At 35.3% G+C, this 24,914-nt stretch overlaps 1 protein-coding gene across 2 annotated transcripts in view; it reads right to left on the minus strand.

Annotated features, from left to right (window-relative positions):
* Positions 1–24,914, minus strand: part of LOC142334693 (pyridoxal-dependent decarboxylase domain-containing protein 1-like) — a 454,496-nt gene that overhangs the window by 190,154 nt on the left and 239,428 nt on the right. Inside the window, exons 11-15 of one of the 2 annotated variants that reach the window (XM_075382928.1) lie at positions 13,420–13,612; positions 10,955–11,102; positions 10,678–10,794; positions 4,581–4,773; positions 1,095–2,343 (exon numbers count right to left, since the gene is read on the minus strand). The exons of the other annotated variant lie outside the window; for it this stretch is intronic. Of the exons in view, the coding sequence (XP_075239043.1) occupies positions 2,174–2,343; positions 4,581–4,773; positions 10,678–10,794; positions 10,955–11,102; positions 13,420–13,612 (821 nt within the window). The 3' untranslated portion in view covers positions 1,095–2,173. Of the gene's footprint in view, positions 1–1,094; positions 2,344–4,580; positions 4,774–10,677; positions 10,795–10,954; positions 11,103–13,419; positions 13,613–24,914 lie in introns of those variants that run through there. 2 annotated transcript variants of the gene reach the window in all.

Consider the following 24,914-nt stretch of genomic DNA (forward strand, 5'->3'; position numbering starts at 1 on the left):
CATTAACCAAAAAAAGACTAGAACGAACTATGAGTGAATTGGGAGAACAAATTCCGCTCCAAAAAATAGAAAAATTATTTAAATCGAAGTGAAATTGCCGCATGTGAACAAAAAACCACTAGCCAGAAAGCGATTTTTCGTTCAAACACCGTTCTCTCACTCCACTTTAAAATTAGAGCAAAAAAAATTTCCCGCCGCAAAACCATTCGCTTTTTCGCTCCACTTCCTGTTTCGGCGTGACGAAATTCACTACTCCAACGACTTCAAAAATCATGAAATTATGTGAACAGTTTTTAAAAAGACAGCGCCCCAATACAATTCAAATTCTTTGAATTGTAGAAAATAGGCGCGCTTTAATAGCCGGCTGAGGCGGCTATTAAACATGAATGAATAGCTCTCAAACGACAGGCAGGGGAAATTTAATCTGGAGGGGGTGTAGCTTAGAAATATTTTATGGGTGCCAAAAAGGTCCCTTCATTTGACTTTTAGTAGTGAACTACCGCCATATGAATTCAACTGCTGACATTTGTTATAGAGAGAATTTTAGATCACGCAAAACGGAAGTCAAAACCGTCAAGCAAACATTTTGCAAAAGACCAATGAGTTTGCAATAATTACTTCAGACTTCGTGGGAGAACAATTATCACTGTATTTACCAAAAAAATTAAAACTATTTTACGTCAAAATTTTGGGAAAATAAAGTATTCTTTGCTAAACTGCATGGTATCTTCTTTGCAAGGGTACATGACTTCTATATCAGCTAACATTGAGGTATATCAAGTTGAATTTTTGCCCGTAAAGAAAGATGTTTGTCCCGTAACTCTGCCAATTGAGGTCGTTGAACAACTGCATTTTCACACTCGTTAATAATGGTTTCATTCGGCCTTCTGTTTCATTTCAATCAATTAATAATTTGATGTCAAAAACTAGTTGTCTTCTGTTTTGAAAAAGCAAGTGGTCAGCAATTTGACCGTAAATTATGACAAACACCAAATTTGCCAAAACACTGCCACGATCATGCGAATAGGGACTTTGTTGAACTTCATTTTACCGCCGTTAAAATATACTTGTTTACTTCAATTCGCAGTAAAAGACACGATATAAATCAGTGAATTAAAACCAAATTTTATAATAATTAATGATATACAGAATTCATATTCAACTTTTCAAACATCAAAGCTTGATAAAATCCAAAGGAAAGAGAATGAGTTAATATATACAATTAAATTAAAGATATGTCCGTGATTTTAAATACAATCTACACCAACCAATTTCTCATTGAATGAAACCACGCAATACAACAAAGGCAACAAATCCAACATACGATAGCATTATTATATGACAGCACGTTACCTTTAATGCAAATATTCAAAACTCAAAGTGCTCACTGACCATTTTCATTGCAATACAGAAGATACAAGGAAAAAATTTGATATACAAAAACGCAACTGTTCAACAATCCCTCCCCGTTCGTCTTAAACTGTCTCCCCCTTCTTAAGTGTAATTAGTAACAACATTACACTACAATTAGCCTACCGTTTGAATATCCTAAGCACGAGACAGCCGAAGCATATCCATAGCCACCATGTCTTTAATTTGTTGTTGTATGAAATAAAAATTTCATTACCGCGAATATTATTTAGCCTACTGCATGGATTTATTTCGATATCTTCACGAGGAAAAGGGCGGGTAGATTGTTGAAAAGATACAAATTAACAGCATACATCATTCATGTTTAAACAACCAATTACATTTCTCAATGCGGGTCAAGGAAAAGAATACACCACCAAATCTCATCAATTGATATCACTGGAAATTCGACTCTTTGCTTTTTCATATGCAACAAAATGAATGCTTGTCACTAATCGTGCACAGCTCGTATCAACAAGAATGATCGTGAACTATAACTGCCGTGTAATTATCCATTTAGAAACAGCACCCACGTGATCAACATAACCGTTTTGCTATATAAAAAAAGGATTGAGAGCAATGAATTTATAACTTTGCAAAAACCTCGGGAGAAAAGGAAACTAGAACTGGAATCCCAATAAAGGCACTGGCTGCTATTCTAGCATTCAAAGTATTTTACATTCTCATAGTTCATATTCATATTTAATATATTGACAGCTATCCCCTCAGTCTAGCGGAACTGAGTAAAATAGGAGATGGAAGTCTAGGACTGTGGCTTCTGAGGTTCGGAGTCTTCAGAGGTTTCGGCCTCTTCGTCGGTGTCATCGACCTCATTAGTCCCTTCGTCTTCTCCAGGAGCAGCAGACTCTTCAAGAGTCTCGGAATGATATTGCAGCTTGTGCTCATACACAAATTCTGTACTCTCCAGAGATCCTACAAAACAAATTTGAAGAGGCCACGAGAAAGAGATGGCTAATACCTGCAATCAAAAAGGAGAGAAAAAATGCTGTCAATTCCCCGAATATTCATAAGCACATTAAAAAAAATAGCTCTAAACAAAAAAGTGAACAAGAAAAATGAGCGATAACAGACTAACGTGACGGAGCGGATCAAATCTATGATTAAAAACCGACGCAAAATGGCATAAAAAAGACCACATGATAATTATAATCGCAACAAATTTCTTTTGTGAACAATCAAATAAAAATACAAAAATTCGATAAAAAATATTCCATTTCTTTACCAAACACACCTCAAAAATATTATCAATCACATCGAAAGATCACCAAAATCATGAGAATAACGAAGTGGAACCAAGACAAAACTCCAAAAGCTATTAAAAAAGCTAAAAACTTCTAGAAAAGCGTCTAGATTTTGACTCTTTCTGATTTTGACTTTTCCACAACACATTGACATATTAAAAAAACATAGCTGGCAGATTGCCAGAAAATAGCCACAATAGATTCGTAGATCAGCAGTCTAAAAAAACAGTAAAAGACAGACCAAAAAATTCGTCTTTTCATTGAAGGCTGATCTGTTAAATTTTGATTAAAAATCTGTATAAGTTATTGCTACCTCTATTAGCTGATCTCAAATAACCTTCACTTAGAGTGACAAAAACCCATTTGACCTTATCTCTTTGAATTAAAGTAAATAAAAGTCAATTTCAAAGTGAGGAAGTCATTTTTGAGAGTGAGGTAAGTCAAGTGTGACCAAAAATTTAATCACGCCAATGAACAAAAAAAAACTGGCTCCACTAAGAGCGAAAAATGACGTCAAACAATTCAGTTGAAATTGCGTGAACGAATGAACAAAAAGTGGCTGTGACGTCATATGGTCCTAACAAAAATCATGACGAAATAAAAAAAACAACAGGACAAGTCCTGACGTACAATTCAAAACATTTTCATTGACTAAACAGAAAAAACGAGACCTAGAAAAGACTATGAATTGATTGAGAAAATAATTTTTAAAACATCAGATAAAAAATAAGAAAAAAACAGAAAATCAATGTCAAAATGCAGCATGTGAACACAAAAATCCACTAGCGAGAAATGAAAATTTAATTCAAACAACAAACTAGGCCTAGAATGGCTGTGAATGGATTGGGAAAACCATTTAGAAAAAATCCGATTCGAAAAATCGAAAAAACAGTAAAAATCAGAGTGAAATTGCCGCATGTGAACAAAAAACCACTACCGAGAAACCGAATTTTTGTTCAAACACCGTTTTCTCACTCTACTTAAAAATTAGAGCGAAAAAAATTCACGCCGCAAAACCACTCGCTTTTTTGCTCCATTTCCTGTTTCGGCGTGACCAAAATCACTACTCCAATTTGACTTCAAAAATCATTAAAATGTGTGAACAGATCTTAAAAAAAGACAGCGCCCCAATACAATTCAAATTCTTTGAATTGTAAAAAAAAACCAAGAGAAGGCCAATAATAGCCCCAGCTATCGCTGTGCGGTTATTAATAAAACAAACTGACTAACGTCGGATGGATTGCTCTCGAACGACAGACGGTGGCAATTTAATTAAGAGGGGGCGTAGCTTAGAAACGTTTTATGGGGGCAAAAAACTATCCCACTGGCTTGATTTATTTCAGAACGAGAGAAACTTGGTATCATTCAAAACTTGGGATCAATCAAGTTTGCAGAAGTCACTCAAGAACTCAAAGAATATTCTAGAAAAAAAGCGTCGAGCCAAAATTTTGAATAAAAAAGACACACACACACTTGCAATAACTGCTTGAAACTTCGTTCGAGAGGAATTAATCACCATCATTTGCGTCGTAAAAAAAGTGCACCAATACAATCCAAATACTTTGGCTTGTAATAACCTGTCTGATACGAATAATGCTATACTGCTCTTCGAGTCGTAAAAAGGAGAGCGCCTAAATAATAGCCGCTGAGTCTGACGCGGCTATTAATAAATAGGCAGTGAAATTTTTTTCTGAAGAATCGAAAAAAGCTCAAATAAGATGTACATTAATGTTTAATTTAAGATCAACAATTGATTGATCATAATCATGCGTCTATATGGGACGACTATTAGCTTAGTCGGAGGCTAAAATATAGTCAAATTGAAACATAATTTTAGCTCTATGATGTCTAACTAACCCTTAAAAATTCTGCCCAGGTCTTTTATGGGCGGTCTATAAGGATGTTTACCTGATGACAATTTGAATGAGCGTCCTTTGACGGGAGAAGTGCCAGCTGGAAGTATCCAAGAATAAATGCCCCCAAAGAGAGGTAGGTTGCGGAGGACTCCCTCCTGCCAGAACTGGTTGGTCTGCTCTTCTGCTAATTGTTCACTGGCAGCTCTGATCATACTCTCCACCACAGTACCAAGACCAGCGATGAACTAGAAACAAACTCAATGTAACTCATTATAATCGTGTCCACTCTTTACTTATACTCGCAGAAACTGCAGGTTCGAGTCTCTTCTAACTTTTGGAAGTCCACAATGTTGCAAACATCCTCGCAATTACTTCAATGTTTATTCCAATGAGGTATAAAAAAAAAATTCGCGCTAAATGCAAGTAAACTGCTAAATTAAACGCCGCGTACCATATGGCATCTGCTATTACTGCTTATTTAAAAAATGTTCTCGCGATTGATAATCTTTAACAGAACCATGATATCAGTAAAAATCAGTCCGTCAATTTTCCCGCAGTAAAAAATTATGCGAATATATAACTAACCTTTAACCTTCAAACTATTGTCACTTTAGATTTAGATGTAAAAAAATATTGTCTCAAACAGAAAAAAATAGCCGGCAGATTGCCGCAAAATAGCCACGATAGACGCTTGTGGCCAAACAACTAAAAAAATAAGAGAGACAGATCGACCACCAGTCCATTAATAGACCACTAGACTTTTTGAGTTAGAATCGGACCATCAATTTTATGGCACATATGGTCTAAAAGGAAAAAGCCCTAAAAGATGTTTTTCAAAATTGATATTAAAAATAAAAAAATCAAGACTAAAACTCAAGAATTAGGGCTTATAAGTTTGGCACTACTTAGATGCACACTATTGATCTTTAACTAGTAAATGTTCGTAAAACTTAAAGTTCCATAAGTGAGTTCAGAAGTGGTTTTTTAGTGAGCTAAGTCAAGCAATTGACTTTAAAGCAGAAATGACGTCACACATACAAAATTAATCTGCAAAGCAGTAGAAGTCACCGAAGTCATTTGAAAAGTCAACTCCAAGAAGTCAGGTCGTAAGAATCATCGATGACACGACGAATTAAAAAAACATAGCAGGACAAGTCCTGACGTACAATTCAAAAAATTTTCAATGACTAAACAAAAAACTAGACGGACTACGAGTGAATTGGGAAAACCATTTCTAAAAAAAAAATCAGATAAAATTTTAAAAAAAAACAGATTATCAATGTCAAAATGCCGAATTTTAACAAAAAAAAAACCACTGACGAGAAATGGAAAATTGGTTCAAACAAAAAAATAGGCCTAGAATGAACTATGAATGGATTGGAAAAACGCTCTAGAAATAATTCTCATCCAAAAATTAAAAAACAGTAAAAAAAGGAGTGAAATTGCCACATGTGAATAAAAAAAACCACCAACGAGAAAGCAGATTTTGTTCAAACACCGTTTTCTCACTCTACTTTACAATTAGATGGGAAACATTACGCCTCAAAACCACTCACTTTTTGGCTCCACTTTCTGTTTCGGCGTGACCAAAATCACTACTCCAATTTGACTTCAAAAATCATGAAAATGTGTGACGAGATCTTAAACAAAAAGACGACGCCCCAACAAAATTCAAATTCTTTGAATTGTAGAAAACCACGATGTCCTCAATGATAGTCGCTATCGCTTCGCGGCTATTAATAAGAACATTCACGCGTTCGCAATTATGTATTCTGTTTAACGCGATAAAAAACATACCCGGCAGATTGCCGGAAAATAGCCGCCGTTGATTCCAATAAGCATGATTGGCATTGAAAGAATAGAAGATATCGAAGATTCTTTGAAGAAAAACATTTTTTAAGTCCGACTTATTTTGATGGCATTTCGAAGTTGAACATACTTCTGTTTCTTAGAGAGAGGCTACAGGGGCTACTATCAATACCAATAAGCATTAGAGATGGTAACTAAGACTTATAGGAACGACGTTCAAATAGCGGGCATCTAAAATTAGGCTTTATGGGTTTATCCCGTTTCTACTTCTGACTTCAATTTTTTATACTGACTCTGTTCATTTTGAATTGCTTTGCTGAGCAACTGATGTTCAAAATCACTTTTAGCAGAATGAGAGAAGAGAGAAACTAGCCTAGAGAAGTCAAAAAGATATCACGCAAAATGTTGAAAAAGCGGCAAAATGAGGTAAAGCGAAACATTTTTTCATTCGATGAAGTAAAAAAATAGGAGCGCTATAATAGCCGGCTGAGAAGATGAGGGCGGCTAATAAAAAGACTAAAAAAGATCAAACTTCAGAAGCAAAAGGTCTTATATTACCAAAACTTAGCCCTACGAACAATCCCAGAAAACAAAACTCAATAACAATTTTAAACAGTGAATCCAGCAAAAACTCAGTGCTATATTGTAGTTAAAAACAAGCTGCAAAAGAAAAATTAAAATCAAGTCTAAATTATTAGTTCAAAACTTTTAAAACTAATAAAAGCAGGGACAATAAAACAATAAAACTCAGGAGACTGTTAGAAAAATACATGCTGCAGTGTGGAGAACAGAGAAATTGTAATAAAGATCAGAAAACTATTTCGCAACTTTTGAAAAAAAATGAAAACAGTTCAAGCTCGAAACAAACAATTTGGAAAAAAGGTAAAAAAAAATGGTCAAATTTATATACTTAACTTCAAAGGCTTATTACCAAAAACTACTTCAATTAATAATAAAACGAAATAAAAATCCTTAACGGTGCAGATGAAGTTTTTTTAAAGAGTTTCAATTGTAAATAACGACAAAAAAAAACAGAAGTGGGGACAAAAACCGCAAAAACCGGATTAGTTTGTGTACACTTTTATAAAAAACACAAAATCTCACGTCAAATAGATAAATTGTTAGATCATCAAAAGTGCTTTGCATATTCAATGAGCGGGTGGAAAAAACCGCACAAAGCTCCAAGAATTAAGAAATAGATGGAAAAGGCCAAAAATTGACTAAAAATAAAAATATGTGCCGATTTCGCGCTTATTAGGCGCGTTGAGGGTTATATATTCATACAGGATCGATTAAATTTTAGGTCTAAGAAAGACAATTTTATGTCTACATAAACCAATTTTATGTCTACAAAAATCAAACATACCCGGCAGATTACCGGAAAATAGCCGCCGTTGATTCCAATAAGCATGATTGGGATTGAAAGAATAGAAGATATTGAAAAAAAAAAGATTTTTGTACAAAAACATTTTTTAAGTCCGATTTATTTTGATGGCATTTCGTAGTTGAAGATAACGTACTTCTGTTTCTTAGAGAGAGGCTACAGGGGCTACTATCAATACCAATAAGCATTAGAGATGGTAACTAAGACTTATAGGAACGACGTTCAAATAGCGGGCATCTAAAATTGGGCTTTATGGGTTTATCCCGTTTCTACTTCTGACTTCAATTTTTTATACTGACTCTGTTCATTTTGAATTGCTTTGCTGGGCAACTGATGTTCAAAATCACTTTTTGCAGAATGAGAGAAGGGAGAAACTAGTCTAGAGAAGTCAAAAAGATATCACGCAAAATGTTGAAAAAGCGGCAAAATGAGGTAAAGCGAAAAATTTTTTTATTCGACGAAGTAAAAAAAAATAGGAGCGCTATAATAGCCGGCTGAGAAGATGAGGGCGGCGATTAACAAGACACTGCTCAAATCAAACATTAGGTTTAGCTCAGCCTCATTAGCCAGCCATCATACCTGTCCTTAGTGTAACTAATTGAGAAGACGAAAAATGAACAATACAGTCATAAACGAATAGTGTCAAATTCTTAGAAACCACTCCTAATGAAATTGGACTATTCATATTATTATTTGTATTATTTAAAAACAATGAGATTAAGGAGACTAATGGCTAAGACAAAGAAGCGCACAAAAAATACAGGCAAAACTCAATAATTCGCACAGAAGTCCAAGGCAGTAGCAGCCCATTAACCTTTGAAATTCTGAGAATTTTCACAAACAGAAAAATTAAAAAGTCGAAAAAGATGTTTCAAATCCTTCATCTTGAATTTAAGATCCACAACAGCATTAAGTAACTAAAAATTAATAAACTCAATATTTTGAACATTTGGATATCAAATGCAGTAGTTGTAACAACTGAATGAACATATGGAACACCCAGAATGGTAATTTGTAAAGAATATGCAGACAGAACTATGCACTGCCTTCTTGGTCAAAGGGAAATTAAAATGCACCTCCTATGCTTATTTAAACTAAAACACCCAAATAACAAAAATTTGAGACGACATCACATCACATCTCGAAAACTAATACCTCACCGAAAAGTTCAATTTAACCAGCACTGCAATTTAGCGGGCAATAGATGGAAGCAGAAAAACAGGAACAAGCACCAGAAAAATACAACAACCAAATGATTTTTCGGCATCATGATCTAGGTATGATTGAAAAGCTATGCTTATTTGAAATAACCGCAAAAGCCAAATCAAAAGCTCAACACGTCAAAGCAACTTCCAAACAATTTGAGGGTCAACATGTATTAATTATAAGAAACTCCGATTAAAGAAACCTCAGTTTAAAACAAAACCAACAAACGTCGCGCAAATTGCTCTCAAACGACCGTTGAGCGGCTGGCTTAGTAGCCAGCTGGGGGTGCTAGCCTTAGGGGGGGGTGACCTGTGTGTGTGTGTGGTGTGTGTGTAGGGCGGAGGTCAAGCGATGGTGGGTAGATAAGATTAAACATACCCGGCAGATTGCCGGAAAATAGCCGCCGTTGATTCCAATAAGCATGATTGGGATTGAAATAACAGAAGATATTGAAAAAAAAGATTTTTGTACAAAAACATTTTTTTAAGTCCGATTTATTTTGATGGCATTTCGTAGTTCAACATACTTCTGTTTCTTAGAGAGAGGCTACAGGGGCTACTATCAATAACAATAAGCATTAGAGAGAAGTAACTAATACTTATAGGAACGACGTTCAAATAGCGGGCATCTAAAATTGGGCTTTATGGGTTTATCCCGTTTCTATTTCTGACTTCAATTTTTTATACTGACTCTGTTCATTTTGAATTGCTTTGCTGAGCAACTGATGTTCAAATTCACTTTTAGCAGAATGAGAGAAGAGAGAAACTAGCCTAGAGAAGTCAAAAAGATTTCACGCAAAATGTTGAAAAGGCGGCAAAATGAGGTAAAGCAAAACATTTTTTTATTCGACGAAGTAAAAAAAAAAATAGGAGCGCTATAATAGCCGGCTGAGAAGATGAGGGCGGCTATTAAAAACCAAAAAAAAACAAATTACAAAAAATTGGGCCAAATCGACAAAAACACGGCTAAAGTTGTCATCTATCTGCGCCACTCTCTCAAAAACACTTTTCAAAACCGAAAAGCCCTTCACTCAACGCAGCGCATGATCAAATAACTCGCTAGTTCACACGCTAATTTTACTCACTTTCGCTTTTAGGTCAAATCGCCGTTTGAACAAATAGTACTTCCTGCAAAAAAACCTTAAGAAAACCAATACTCATTTTGAGTCGTAATAAACAATCCAAGAACAGCGCAAAAAGCTCCGCTCAGCTTACAGCTTCGCAGCTATAATAGAGAAACATACCCGGCAGATTGCCGGAAAATAGCCGCCGTTGATTCCAATAAGCATGATTGGGATTGAACGAATAGAATATACTGGAAAAAAAAGATTTTTGTACAAAAATATTTTTTAAATCATTAGAGGTGGTAACTAAGACTTATAGGAACGACGTTCAAATAGCGGGCATCTAAAATTGGGCTTTATGGGTTTATCCCGTTTCTATTTCTGACTTCAATTTTTTATACCGACTCTGTTCATTTTGAATTGCTTTGCTTAGCAACTGATGTTCAAATTCACTTTTAGCAGAATGAGAGAAGAGAGAAACTAGCCTAGAGAAGTCAAAAAGATTTCTAGCAAAATGTGGAAAAAGCGGCAAAATGGTAAAGCAAAAAAAGTTTGACGAAGTAAAAAAAAATACGAGCGCAATAATAGCCGGTTGAGAAGATGAGGGCGGCTATTAAAAACTAGATAAGATTGCTTAGAACTCAATTGAAAAATTAGTTTGAGAAAACTGGAAAATCGAAATCTCACCGAAGATGAGTCTTCTAGTTTTTTGCCCATAGTTGAGAACTCCTTAAGAAATGCCTCAACATCGAATGAGAATGACACCATCGACACTTTTACTGCCCAGAGCTTCCCAACCAGTCCCTAAAACACACATTTGAGATCTTTAAACATTCTCAATATACCATAGACCAGATGAGTATAATATATTACCATTGAACAGATTCCCCTTGCAGCAATTTCAATAATTAAAGACACCTTACATAACAGGAATAAGCTTCCAGCAGGCACTCAGCGTACTAACATCTGCAAAGAGGACTTGAGGAAAAGCTTCGCTCAATTTGTTTGCCAACAATCTGTTCACTCTTTCGATCTCCTCTTTAGCCCTCTCCTCTTGGTCTGGCACTACAATCCCTTCTATCACTGGCTTCTCACAGTACTCGGGCACATATCTTTAACATATCAAGTAGTAGCTTGATTCGACTCTGCATCTTTTAGTTTTCTAGCCTTGTTGGTAAATAAACCAAAACTGATCGTTTGAAAAATTGCAAAACGTTGCAAAGTTTCCAGAGTACGCAGTGAAAACAAATGTTCAAAACTTTTTTTAATCTCTGAAGGTATGTCAAAAAACCCATCTGCAAGACTTAAGTTTCGTTGGCCAGTAATGACCGTTAAACTAAGAAAAGGAAAAAAATATAAAAATTTTGAAAACAATCGCGAACAGTCACAAAACAAAATCTTGCTATAATTGAAGATATTGAAATCTTCAAAACCGTTTCGTTGTCTCAAGAGACTATCCAGTATCCCTATTTCAAGATTTAAATAGTTTCACTGGCTCAAAAAGACCCATAAACTTGGAACATGATAATTTTCCGAAATATTGAAGAATTGAAACTTTATCGAGAAATTTCTAAAGCTGGAGCCGTTAAAAAATTGATAACCATTTCATTAGAAGCTATGCAACAACTTATTATCAAACCGTGGAGGAGGTCCCTGGATCCCAGGTGCATGAAAAAGATAAAAAATCAAAATGATTGAAAAAAAACCTGAAAAAATTACAAATATATTTTTTTAAATTGCTGAAATTCGTGATATTAAAATCCTGAAAAACATTGCAGTACATCTAGAAACTATGCAGTAACCTATTATAAAACCCTAGAGGCGGTTATGTGGCCCTTGAAGCTGGAGAAACCTAAAAAATGAGAAAAATCGAAAAAAAAAATTAAGTTGCAGAAAAAAATTGCGAAAATTTGTGATAAAAAGTTAAAACAAATCCATGGCCAAAAAATTTTCCAGTAACTTATTATCAAACACAAACGAAAGTTTTCTCTAAGGCTAAAAAAATTTGAGTAATAACAATAAATAAATGTCAAAAAAATAAATGACAATCAATAAATGTCAAAAAAAATAGAAAAAAAAAGCAAGTTTTCTCAAAGAATGCTAAAATTCGTGGTGTTAAAATCTCAAAAAATATTTTTTTACATTTAGCAACTATACAACAACTTATTGTCAATTCCTAAAGGAGGTTCCTTGGCTCTTGAGAATGGATAAACCTAAAAAAAAACGACAAAAATTTTCAAAAAACTTGACAAAATGCAAGTTTTCTCAAAAAATTGCTAAAATTTGTCATATTAAAAAGTTGAAAGCTTTTTCAGTGCATATATAAAATTTTCAGTAACTTATTATCAAACCCTTAAGGAGGTTTCTTGGCCCCTTCCTCTGGAAAAATGTGAATAATGAAAAATGAAGGTCAAAAAATTGAAAATGCACGTTTAAAAAAATGTTAAAATTCGTGATGTTAAAATGTTGAAACCATTCCACTACCACTAGAAACTATGCAGTAACCTAATATCAAACCTTAGAGGAGGTTCCCTGACACATACGGTTGATAAAACTCAAGAAATGACCAAAAAGTCCAAAAAGCATGAAAAAATTGTGCAAATTAGTATAAATTTGCGTTTTTAGCGAGCGGTTGTTCGTCAGTAGCTAGCCACGTTGGGGGCTGGGAGGGGGGGGGGGGTGTTTTCAAACTCAAAGAACAGCTCTTCGCACCATAAGTATAAGTCTGCAAAACAGTTTGAGCTGAAACAGAGCTGAAAGGCTCCAAGAGCACTTAATTCCCGCTGGGCGCTACCTGTTTATCCCGTTTTTGAGGAGGAAAAGTCAAATTCGTCAGGCGAAAAATCGGTCAAGCGAAAAATCGCATTAAAAAGACCGACAGGATTGCTACAAATTGCTACAAACTACGTTTGAGAGCAATTAAATATGAAAATTACATTAATTAAGTGGCTTTCAAAGATTAAAAAAATCCTAAAAACCGACTAAAATGCCATTTATATTCAATAATTAAAATATGCTCAAATCAGTGTTAACGATATTTAGGATTTGACAGTCACTTAATTAATGTAATTTTTTTATTAGATTAGTATTGGGTTATATGTGCTATGCGATCTTAGTTCGTAAAGAAAGTGGTCACATAACACACATTAAACACAACTAACATACTCTAAGTTTTTCTGATTACAAACATTTACGTCGCTTTTTTACATTTTTAAAGTGATTTCATAGCTTGCTACATATGCTCATTTCTACCGGAGAAAACTATTTAAACATTTCGCACCGTAAAACGGGTACCGCATTCACCTTTCCGGTGATTTTCATTAGCTAAACTAGTTGAATGATTTTCTACCATAAAAGAAGCCGTAAGTATAAAATGAAACAAAACTTGTTAAAAAATACTCGTGCTGAGTAAAACTCTCCCCCTTTCACCTTAAGACAGCCAATCCAGCCCACTCAGGAGCGGAGACGAAGCGGACACCAGGTGACACCACACTCGGATCAGGTTCAACCAGTACCATGCGCACGAGTGACTTCCGTCTGAGCAGAGTGTCACTAATAATGGTGGCCTGCTTCTTCAGAATCAACGCAGCTTCATTTATGTGGTCACTTGTCGTTGCTCGTACTGAAATAGGTAAAAAATATATTACATCAACGCATTCTTTCCACTTTCGAGCGCTGAACGGTGCTCGTCATCAAGACACGTTTTCAATCCAAAAACGTCAATACTAGTCACAAACTGCATAAAACGTATTTCAACAGCATGTGAGAGAATTTTATCGCGCAGAAAACTTTAAACAGTTTTTACACATTCCAATTTTAAATTATCTTTAAACAACCATTTCATTTCATTTTAATTATCTACTTTAAGCCCCAGAAATCCTCCACGGTGAGAAAGGACTATCAGTGAATTGAAAAAACCATTTAAAAAAAATCAGAAAAAAATAAGAAAAAAACAGAAAATCAATATCAAAATGCCGCATGTGAACAAAAAACCACAAGCGAGAAATGAAAATTCAAACAAAAAACTAGGCCTAGAATGAGCTGCGAATGGATTGGGAAAACCATTTAGAAAAAATCCGATCCAAAAAACCGAAAAAACAGTAAACATCAGAGTGCAATTGCCGCGTGTGAACAAAAAAACCACTACCGAGAAACCGAATTTTCGTTCAAACACCGTTTTCTCACTCTACTTAAAAATTAGAGCGAAAAAAATTCACGCCGCAAAACCACTCGCTTTTTCGCTCCATTTCCTGTTTCGGTGGGACCAAAATCACTACTCCAATTTGACTTCAAAAATCATGGAAATGTGTGAACCGATCTTAAAAAAAAATACAGCGCCCCAATACAATTCAAATTCTTTGAAATGTAAAAAACCAAAAGCACCGCAATATAGCTTCGCCCAGCTTACAGCTTCGCAGCTATAAAAAGAAAAAAATGAATATGTAGGTATTTTTAAGTTATTCAAACAGAGCTGGCAGATTGCAAGAAAATAGCCGCAATAGCTTCGTTGATCTGCAGTCTCCAAAAAACAGTAAAAGAGAGATCAAAAAAATTCGTCTTTTGATTCAAGGCTGATATGTTATATTTTGATTAAAAATCTGTGGAAATTTTGGCTGCCTGTATTAGCTGCTCTCAAATAACCTTCATTTAGAGTGACATACACCCATTTGACCTTATCTCTCTGAATTAAAGTAAATAAAAGACAATTTCAAAGTGAGGAAGTCATTTTTGAGAGTAAGGTAAGTCAAGTGTGCCCAAAAAATTAATCACGCGAATGAACAAAAAACTCGCTCCACTAAGAGTGGAAAATGACGTCGCACACAGTTCAAATGAAATTGCATGAACGAATGAACAAAAAGCAGATTTGAAGTGGTTGTGACGTCATATGGTCGTAACCAAAATCTTGACGATGAAATAATAAAACCAAGAGAAGGTCAATAATAGCCCCAGCTATCGCTGTGCGGCTATTAAAAAAGATTCATCCAATGCAATATCAACATGTTTTACACTTGTCTAAGTTGTTTCCACAAAAATATAACCAATTGGTTTGTCAGCCTTAACACCAGTTGAAAAATAACACAACTTCGGGCAATTACTCTCCTCTCAAAAAGACCAGCGACCGGTTGACTTAGTCAGTAGCTATCTGGGCCCCTGGGGAGGCAACCTTAAGTTGAACTTAGCTGACACCAATATCATTTAACCCGACGTTAACTACCTCTATAATTGATAATGCTTATAAGCGATACGTTTGTGCCTTGATAAATATTTTAGGAATTGACACTCGGAACGGACCAGAAATATATCAAGCCGTTTTCAGATCCAGAAAGGTCGGCTCACAAACAACTTGGAGAAACAAACATAGCCCGCAGATTGCCGGAAAATAGCCGCGATAGACGCTCGTGGCCTTCCATGAATTGAAATAACTAAAGAAATAAGATAGACAGTCATATAATAGACCACTAGACATATTGGGTTAGAATCGGATTGTCAATTTTAAGACACATGCGGTCTAAAAAGAAAAAGCCCTAGAAGAGCTTTTTCAAAATTGATATTCGAAATCAAAAACTCAAGACTAATACTTAAGAATTAGGGCATATAAGTTTGGCTCCACTTAGATGCACACTTTTGATCTTTAAATAGTAAATTTAAAGTTCCATAAGTGAGTTCAGAAAACATTTATTTGAGTGAGGTAACTCAAACAATTGACCTAAAAGCAGAAATAACATCACGTACAAAAAATTGAACTGCAAAGCAGTAGAAGTCACTGAACTCATTGAAAAAGTCGATTCCAAGAAGTCAGGTCTAAGAACCGTCGATGGTGACGAAATAAAAAAAAACAAGATGTCCACATTAATAGCCGCTATCGTTTCGCGGCTTTTAAAAAATATTGTCAAACAATTCCTATATCCTCACGCAACTCAGTAAAAAGCATAATGCTGTTTTGGGAAAAACAATGTCATGCTAATACAAGCAGAATCAAAAGAGGTATGAAAATAGAAGCTTTCAAAATTGCGGAAAAGGGTAAGAAAATTTTGCTAAAAATTTTGCTGATAGGAAAATTTTTGTAAAGTCAGACAAAAAATTTTGGAAGAGAAGTGGGCCTTATGAAAAATTGCATCAAAAAATATCGACAGGACTAAAATAATTACTACGAAATTCATTTGAGATCAAGTAAAAAAAAGCTAAATTGGTCATTAAAACATTAGATAGTGTCAAAATTGGTAACATAGCTGGCAGGTTGCAAGGAATTAGCCAATCAGCCGCAATCGCTTATTAAGATTTGCAGTCTCAAAAACAGAGACAAAAAATGAACTTCTTTTTTATTAAATGCTGAGATGTTATATTTTCATTAAGAATCTGAGTAGTAATAGAGTGAGTGATAGTCCCCGGGGGGGGGGGGGGGTGGGGGGTGGGGACCCTATGTATTAAGATTGGTTATAGCGGCTTTGACCGCTTAGGGTCCCCCTCCATGTATTAAGATAGGGAAAAGAATCTAGGGGCGCCTACATGTATTAAGATAGGGTATAGGGTGCATGTATTAAGATTAGGAATAGAATCTCCATGTATTAAGATTAGGAATAGAATCTCCATGTATTAAGATTAGGAATAGAATCTCCATGTGTTAAGATTAGGAATAGAATCTCAATGTATTAAGATTAGGAATAGAATATCCATGTATTAAGATTGTGTATAGCCGCCATGTATTAAGATTAGTCATAGCGGCCAACATGTATTAAGATTAGTTATAGCGGTCGACATGTATTAAGATTAGTTATAGCGGTCGACATGTATTAAGATTAGTTATAGCGGTCGACATGTTTTAAGATTAGTGATAGCGGTCGACATGTTTTAAGATTATTTATATCCGCTGACATATATTAAGATTAGGGGTATTTTTTGAAAAATTGTTGAGATTTTTGTACATTTTTACGCCGTTTTTTCAATAATTTCTAAATACTCTCTTCTGATTGGTTAAAAATGACAGCTTTTTTAAAAAAATTGAATTGAAAAAGTTATAAATAACAGACATAGTATAAATTATGCACATCGAAATACAAAATCACTCGAACATTTACATTAAATTGGTATAAAGTTTAAAGCATAATCATAAAAATTCACAAAGACAAAATAATAAAAAATCACACATTAGAGAAGAATAAATGTTATTACAAAAGATCTACAATTTGAGGGGTTCGGTATGGATACCGTCAGCTACAACTACTCGCTTGGGATAGAAATAGGATGGCCCTTTCTTTATCTGTTCATATGTAGCAACACAATGATTTATTGTTCTGAAACCTCTATTTGTCGAAGTAAGGTTGATAATTTCATCCATCACTCGACGATATTTTTCCATTGGTCCATCTCCAGTCTCTTCCAGAGTTCTTTTGTTCAGGCCTTTGCTACTGAATTTGTACTCGTCCGACTCAGCATCGTAGCAACAATAGGTTTTACTGCAGAGACAAATCATTTCGGTGCATCTGAATTCTTCCTTGAAAAGACCTGGCTCCCGTTTATCATACTTCTTATGCTTAGAACAACATGTTCTAGAGAAAAAGTTGTGTGAGGCATCTGCTCTGAAGGAATCATCACAGTCCTTTTCTCGCAAAGTCTCCCATTCTTCCTTTTTAGCAGGTCGAATACAATCATACAAGTTCTCGTGCGCTAGGGCTAAATAAAGAATCTGTATCCATCTCTAACTCTTCGAATTTATCCACATCGCAAAATCTGTCGAAGAAGTTATAGTAGAGCTCCAACATACGTAATTTAGCGTACTGAAGTATGAAGAATCCAACTATTATAGGTTCTCGATGCTCAATTTTCGATTTTGCAAACTCACCTTCGTAAATTTCTTTTGACACACTGTTCAGACGCTTAAACATTTTCCCATTGATTGCTTTGTGCGTCTTCTCATCATTCAGGTACTTGGTCTCTGTGTGTCTACTTCTGTCCATAATTTGATACCCATAAGAGCTGTTACCCAACAATTTCATTGTCTCAGCCACAACGCTAGAGTCAGTATTTTCATCACCCGCTCTTCTAGCATCTACCACTGACTGAACAAAATTGTTGAAGCATTTTTTGGGTGTGTATTGTACAAATCTATAAATCTTTGTACATTTCAGACCAAGACTGAGATAAAAGTTGAGTAAAGGTGTAATGATTGTCCCATTTTCCAACTTGAAGCTCGAAATCAACATTCGTTGAGGTTGTTTGAGTAGGTTGTTTTCAATTGCATACTCTCTCATATTTTCTCCAATATCGGCTCGACTGACATTAAAGTTCTTAAAATAGGAGGGAAATTAGAGAACTTGTACTTTAATCCGTCTGGAACTTCGAGATCGCACTGTACATATCCAAACTTTTTCCCATCTCTTATTTTAGCTAAAAGAGACTCTTGCTTCATAGGTAGTTTGAAGGGAAAGTTCTTCCTCACGTGATTTCTAAAATTTTCCTCTTCTTTAACACGTTCCCAACATTTACACTCCCAGACTTCAACAATATTGTATCCTTTGTTTCTCAAATAATCTCTTCTCAGTTCATCGTGTTCTCTTTTTGATTCCTCTCTGCATTTCCTCCTCCGAGAGGCTTGCTCGAGCTTCTTGACATGGGCAAAAATGGAAATAACAACCCATAGCTTCGAATACTGTGTCACAATGAGCACAAAAACCGTCCACGCTAAAACAGTCAATCTTTTTCTGTTTCCCGGTCGTATAATAGCTTTCAATTATGCATTCTGGGCGTTGTGATTGGAGATAAGACATGACCATGTTCTCAAATGTTCAAAATTTATTGGTTCAAGCTTTGAATTTTTGAGAATTTGTGTCGAGTTCCCACCGTGTGTTAATTCCTGTTGGCATTTCTTGACACATTGAAAGGGGATAGAGTTGACTAGCATCAATACCCACGATAGATTTACAAATATTTTCTGAATTCCTGACAAAGGTTTGATCAACTAATGCCTTTCTTGTGAACACAATAGAAGGTCCACCAGTCATGTCCTCGCGTATTTTATAATGTAAATCCTTGTCACTTTCAACAAATGGAAAAAATTTGTGGTTTGTTGACTGGTGAAGACAAATGTTTGCTAAATTGGGAAGTGTACATCGAAGTTTTAACATATCGATTCCTTTGATGTGATAAAATTCCATCATTTTTTGCATTGCTTCTAGTGTTGGAACAACATCCTTGTTGTTGTACTTGACAAAATCTCTAACTGTAGACATTTGCTCTTCCTCCCAAATCACTTTCAAGTAATTGTAGTTGTCGACTCCAGATGGGGGAACTTCTTTCAGTCTCAATTTTTTCAGAGCTTCTTGTTGAGATAGTCCACTGTTCAGCAATTTAGTAAAGTCAGTGAATTCTTTCTCCAAAGGGTTGTGATTCTTCAGCTTACTGAAGAAACATTCATAGGGGGTAGAAAAGGTGCGTCAAGTTTATTTGGAGAATCGAACCATTCATATGGGAAGAAACCTTTAGTCTCGCTTGTCTTGTAAGCTTTGAGGAATGAATCGAGAGATGTAGCTCCTCCAAGGAATATCAGAATGTCAAGGAACTGCACGTCACCGAACTTGAAGGAAACAAAATGATTTGCCTTTTTGATAACTGTAGGTTGAATATCCCGTTCATGAATGAGATAAGGTAGAAGGTAGGATTTGATGAGATTCAAATCGTACTTTCCACTGTTGAATCCAAATACAGGTAATGTGTTGATATAACGCTCAAAGTGTTGTTGCAAGTCCAAAAGTTGATTTTTCTGCATTTGTAGGAACTGAGTAGACATATCAGCTTCCTCCTCCTCCTCCTCAATACACTCATCTTCGAAATCAAATGCAGGATTTGTGCGACCTTTCCTTTCGTTCAATTTTTTAAAGATGGCTTTAACTCGGCTATTGATTATCTCTTGAATTGATGCAAATTTTGTTTGCATTTCGGTTTTACTCTTGTTAGCTAACTCGTCAAGAGCTTCGACAAAAGAAACAATCAGGTTCTTAGGGTCTTTGTCGCATAGAAACACAGGTTCTTCAATCAAGTTGGAGGAAATGGAGACAGATATTGGCTCATGTTTTCCAATCCAAGTAGTTGTATTTGTATCTTTTAAATCTTCAGTGGGAACGCAGATAGATTCAAAGTCAAAAATAGCCAAGTTTTTGAACAATTTTTGATCATCGTTGTAGGAAATTCCAAATGCATCGAGTTTATCAAACAAAGTTTCTCGCAGAGCATACACCCTCTTTGGATAAATATGCTGTACTCTGTCTTTGCAGGATTTTACATGACGGTTGAAATTACTTACGTACTTTATAAATGTATCGCAACTGGGGCAACGGAATCGTTTAAAGAATGTGTTAATATCATCCACGTAGCATATATGGTTGTTGTATCGCAGTAAATTAATGTTCTTTTCGTACATTTCAACACTTCTTCTTGCAAGTTCTCCAACGAATTCTCCTTCTATATCAATAACATATATAAAGATGTTATGCTTTATCGCATTTTCAACAAACACGAGATGATCGATTGATACTCCCCTAAAGTTGATTGCCGGATTCATGAAGAAAAGCACTAAACAAATTTGCTGCATTCGTTTCCAACTCAGATGATCCGTACAAGTGAACAGCTATTGCTCTGAACAGGCAAAAATAATCTTTGTAGGTCTCGCCGTAACCATTCGATACAAGACAATTCACATCTGGTCGTCAAAGTAACTGTTCAGGAAGAACAGCATCGATACATCCCATTGGAATGTTTTTTAGGAGAGCGCAAAAAATTGTTACGTTAGTAGTCAAAGCAAATCGCCACTTTGTATTTTCCCTCTCCTGTGCACACGTCTCCACTAGATCCATTTTCTCTACTCTGTCTTGAAGAGAGACCAAGTCACCTTTTGAACAGAGCAAATGAGATTTTTCAAAGAAAAGTGTTGTTCTCATGCGCATAAAAGTATCGATACTCATCTGTGTCCACATTGCGCAGGATAAAACCAAGAGCCAGATTCACTTTGGCAGCACAATTTAATTTTTCGTAAACTTCTTTTAATTTCTCGTTGATCTCATTGGGATCGAGCTTGGACAACTTGAAGTTAAACACTCGATGTCTCCCATTCTCCATTTCCGTATCATCAAAAAAGTTCTGGCAAGCACTAAGTTCCTGCTGCAATTGCTCGTTGTTCTGGTCTAGCTCCTCTGATTCTAGGACTTCTTTGAGCTTTTCACTCGATTTGGTCCCAGCTTTTGTCGAAGTTCCATGCTTTCTCCTCTTGTGTTGTTGAAGAGAATAAAAACCTGGGAACTCTTCCAAGCACACAGTACACACAGTACTAAGCTTAACATCTTTTGGGGCATGATGCTTGGCAAGGTGATAATTCAAGTCTTCCTTCTTCTTTGTAAAAAAGTTGGGACATTTGGGGCATGATAAAGTCCCACTATCACAAGACTGTTTGTGTCTGGCCAAATGCTTTTTCACCACCATTTTATCGCAATTTGTGCATTTCACTGGGAGATTTCTATCGAGAGCAGGCATTGTTATGTTAGTTCAATATGAATTGAGTAAAATTCAGGTAAATTGCAAAGCAACTGAATCTGAAAAAACAAAGTATAATGATTTAAAGCTGCTATGTAACTTTGAGGTACTCGATGATGACTCATCCCTTCCATATATGGAAATGACGTCATTTCTATTTTTAGATTCAGGCGTTATGTCAGAACATTCTAGAAGATTGATATGATTCTAATTGCGACAGTTCTGCATATAATTAACTAGCTTTCAGTTTAAATGTACAAATTCATTCCGTGGCAAAAAATTCGAACTAAACATTTTTTTCTCATTTTCTTCTCACTCTTATTTGTTAAACTTTACTTGAATTTTTCCATACAGATTATTTCCCCAAAGAAATTACAACAAGAAAACTATTCTTTAAAAATTCACGATTGTTACAGTATTTTGTATAGATTTGGTCCAAAATTTTGTATCTCAAATATTGATAAAATTTACTGCCTGAGATCAAATTTAGTTTAACTGAAAATAGAAAGTAGTGAATGAATGTGCTTCCAACACAACAAGAGAGAGATCAAGAAAAAGTTTCCATCTACTATTGAAGAACAAGTTTACGTTGTACAACTTAATGTTGTTGTAATAGAACCTCCCGCCCAATCAGACTTCAGCTTTAGAAATCTAATTCTCAAGATAAACGATTTCATTTTATGCATTGCTTTTTCTATTTTAATTTTCTTTTATATTAACAGAGTTTTACTTGATACCGTATTCATTTGTGAAAAATGTTGATCAAAAATCACTTACAACTTCTGGAAAAAATTTACAAAAGAAAGGAAGGAATCGCTGATGCTTACAGAGTAGACGAAATTGATGTTGACTCTTATTTCTTTTACAATTTTTTGGACGTTTTTACTCAAAACAACAGAATTATCCGATTTAGTAAAGGATTTGAATATGCAACCTTTTCTATAAAAAAATTCGAGTATGATGACTACATAACAAAACAATCTTTCGATTTATCGTCAGAACTACACATCAACAAGTATGAAATGCTCTTCATATTGAATTCTGTCCCAGAGATAATGGAACAGTACAGAAATTTGTCTCAATCTAATTATATCCCAATTCCTGAACCAGTAACAATTACTTCATCTCTGCAGAGTGCGCTGTTCTTTCATTATTACAAGGACTACAATGCAGAGGGGGTAAGACTACGATTTGGAATACGACTCCCCAACATTTATATACAAAAATTTAGTTCCAACTTTGGAACATTTTCCGAGATCGATTTGAGATTTAACGAGATGGAGAGAAATTATCAAAGCTTGACTTTTTTGATCAATTACGTCAACTCATTTCCTCTAACTTATCCATCTTTGGCTGTTAACTAGGATAACACGTGTAAAAAGTACCTTTTTTGGTCACTATTCAGTTTTGAGCTTACGTGTTTCGGATAGTAATGTTAGATTTTCTATGAGTTGATTCCTTCTTTGGTAACTTTACAACTGAGGCATTTCCTTTTCTGGAAAAAACGTCACTTTTTCTGCTAAACTTTACCCTTTTTGGAAACTTTGTTCTCATTGGTTGGAGTTTAGTATAAATAGAGCTGAAAAATTCGCCCGGCATCACTTGCTTTCTATTCTCTAAAATCAACATCACCTCTGTCTCAACTACTTTAAACTCTCATCTAATCTCACCTGATTGAGAAATGGAATTTACAGTGCAGAACAGCCTTCTCTACTCAGTTTCTTTCACAGAGGAGACTGCTCGGATCAGCATCAGAGACCTATCGAATGGGTTCTACGAGTCAATTCTAAACCTGCCTATCACAGTGTGGCACATTATTGAGCACCAGCGACAACAGTTTGACACATATCATCATTCTATTCTCTAAAATCAACATCACCTCTGTCTCAACTACTTTAAACTCTCATCTAATCTCACCTCATTGGGAAATGGAATTTACAGTGCAGAACAACAGCCTTCTCTACTCAGTTTCTTTCACAGAGGAGACTGCTCGGATCAGCATCAGAGACCTATCGAATGGGTTCTAAGAGTCAATTCTAAACCTGCCTATCACAGTGTGGCACATTATTGAGCACCAGCGACAACAGTTTGACACATATCATCAGGGACAGGTTCCAATCACGGAGAATCAGCTTGGAACTCACGCAATGGGCCACGAAGTTGCTGTGATCAGTGGGCATCACTACCCTCACGTTAACGGAACAGATTTTCCCGACGACTACGTTGCTGGAAGCATTCAGTACACATTTCCGTGGGAGGAAGGACAGATTCCCAACTGGTTCAATACACCCGAGACAAGTCAAGTATCCAGTCCAGAGCAGCAAAGCAGCCTTCTCCAGATAGTGAGCAATGCTGGCAGCAGTCAAAAAAGCGAATTGAGTGTCGATACTAGCACCACGTGGTCATTTAACGATCTGGAAAACTTTGATCCAGCTCAGTATTATGGTTCGACTGATATGTCAACTACACCGTCAATGACAACCCCCTCCATAGAGGACGGAACAGCTCACAACCCCATTGTGCTGACTGATGAGGTTCCGGTAACCCCCATCAGTGTTTGACCTACAGAGCCTCCAGCAATCGTTGAAAGAGTCCGTCCATTTGGCAATGAGATTCAAAACTTGCCAGATCACGTTGTGAGAACTCTTTTTGAATGAACCTGATATTGTAAATTTTATACTTGAATTACTTGTGGTGTATTTATACTTTTGTTTGAATTCATTTCTCTTTAAGTTGAACTTTTTCTTTACTACAAACACTATGCAAGCTATGTTGAAAAGAACACAGCAATTTTTTTTTGTCAAAATTTTAAGAACAATTTGATAAAAATTCTGTTTCTAACAAAAACGGTCGTTTAAAAATTGATTTTTAAGAAAAAAACTTAATTACTTTTTCAATTTTTAATAAAAATCTTTGTTTTAAAAATTGATATTTATTGAAACAAAACAAGTTCGAAAGTTGTCATTTTAAAATGTAAAGAAAATTTCTTTTATTTGCGCAAAATCATACCGTAAAATGAAGAAAAATGAAAATTTTTTGCGTTTTTAAATGACAGTTTTTGAAAATTTTTTCGACATTCAAGAAAACTTTTTCAATTCAAAACTCGATATTTAACAGAAATTGTTGAAAAAATTTTCGATTTTTAAGAGAAAAGGTTGAAAAATTTTTCGATATTTAATAAAAAAGTTGTTTGAATTTTTGATTTGTAAGAAAAGTTTTTGAAAAATTGATTTTTAACAATAAGTTAGTTTAAATTATAAAGGTAAATACAAATCACAAGCAAGAAATTATATACTTTATTTTCTAATTTCAAGATACAAAAGAGGATTATCAATTATGCCATGTCCATCTAACAAACAATCAGCAATCTTTATAAGTTCACTCTCATACTTTGAATTTCTAAG

This window comes from Convolutriloba macropyga, chromosome 2, assembly GCF_964194025.1.
Source record: "Convolutriloba macropyga chromosome 2, txConMacr16.3, whole genome shotgun sequence".
Lineage (NCBI taxonomy): Eukaryota > Metazoa > Xenacoelomorpha > Acoela > Convolutidae > Convolutriloba > Convolutriloba macropyga.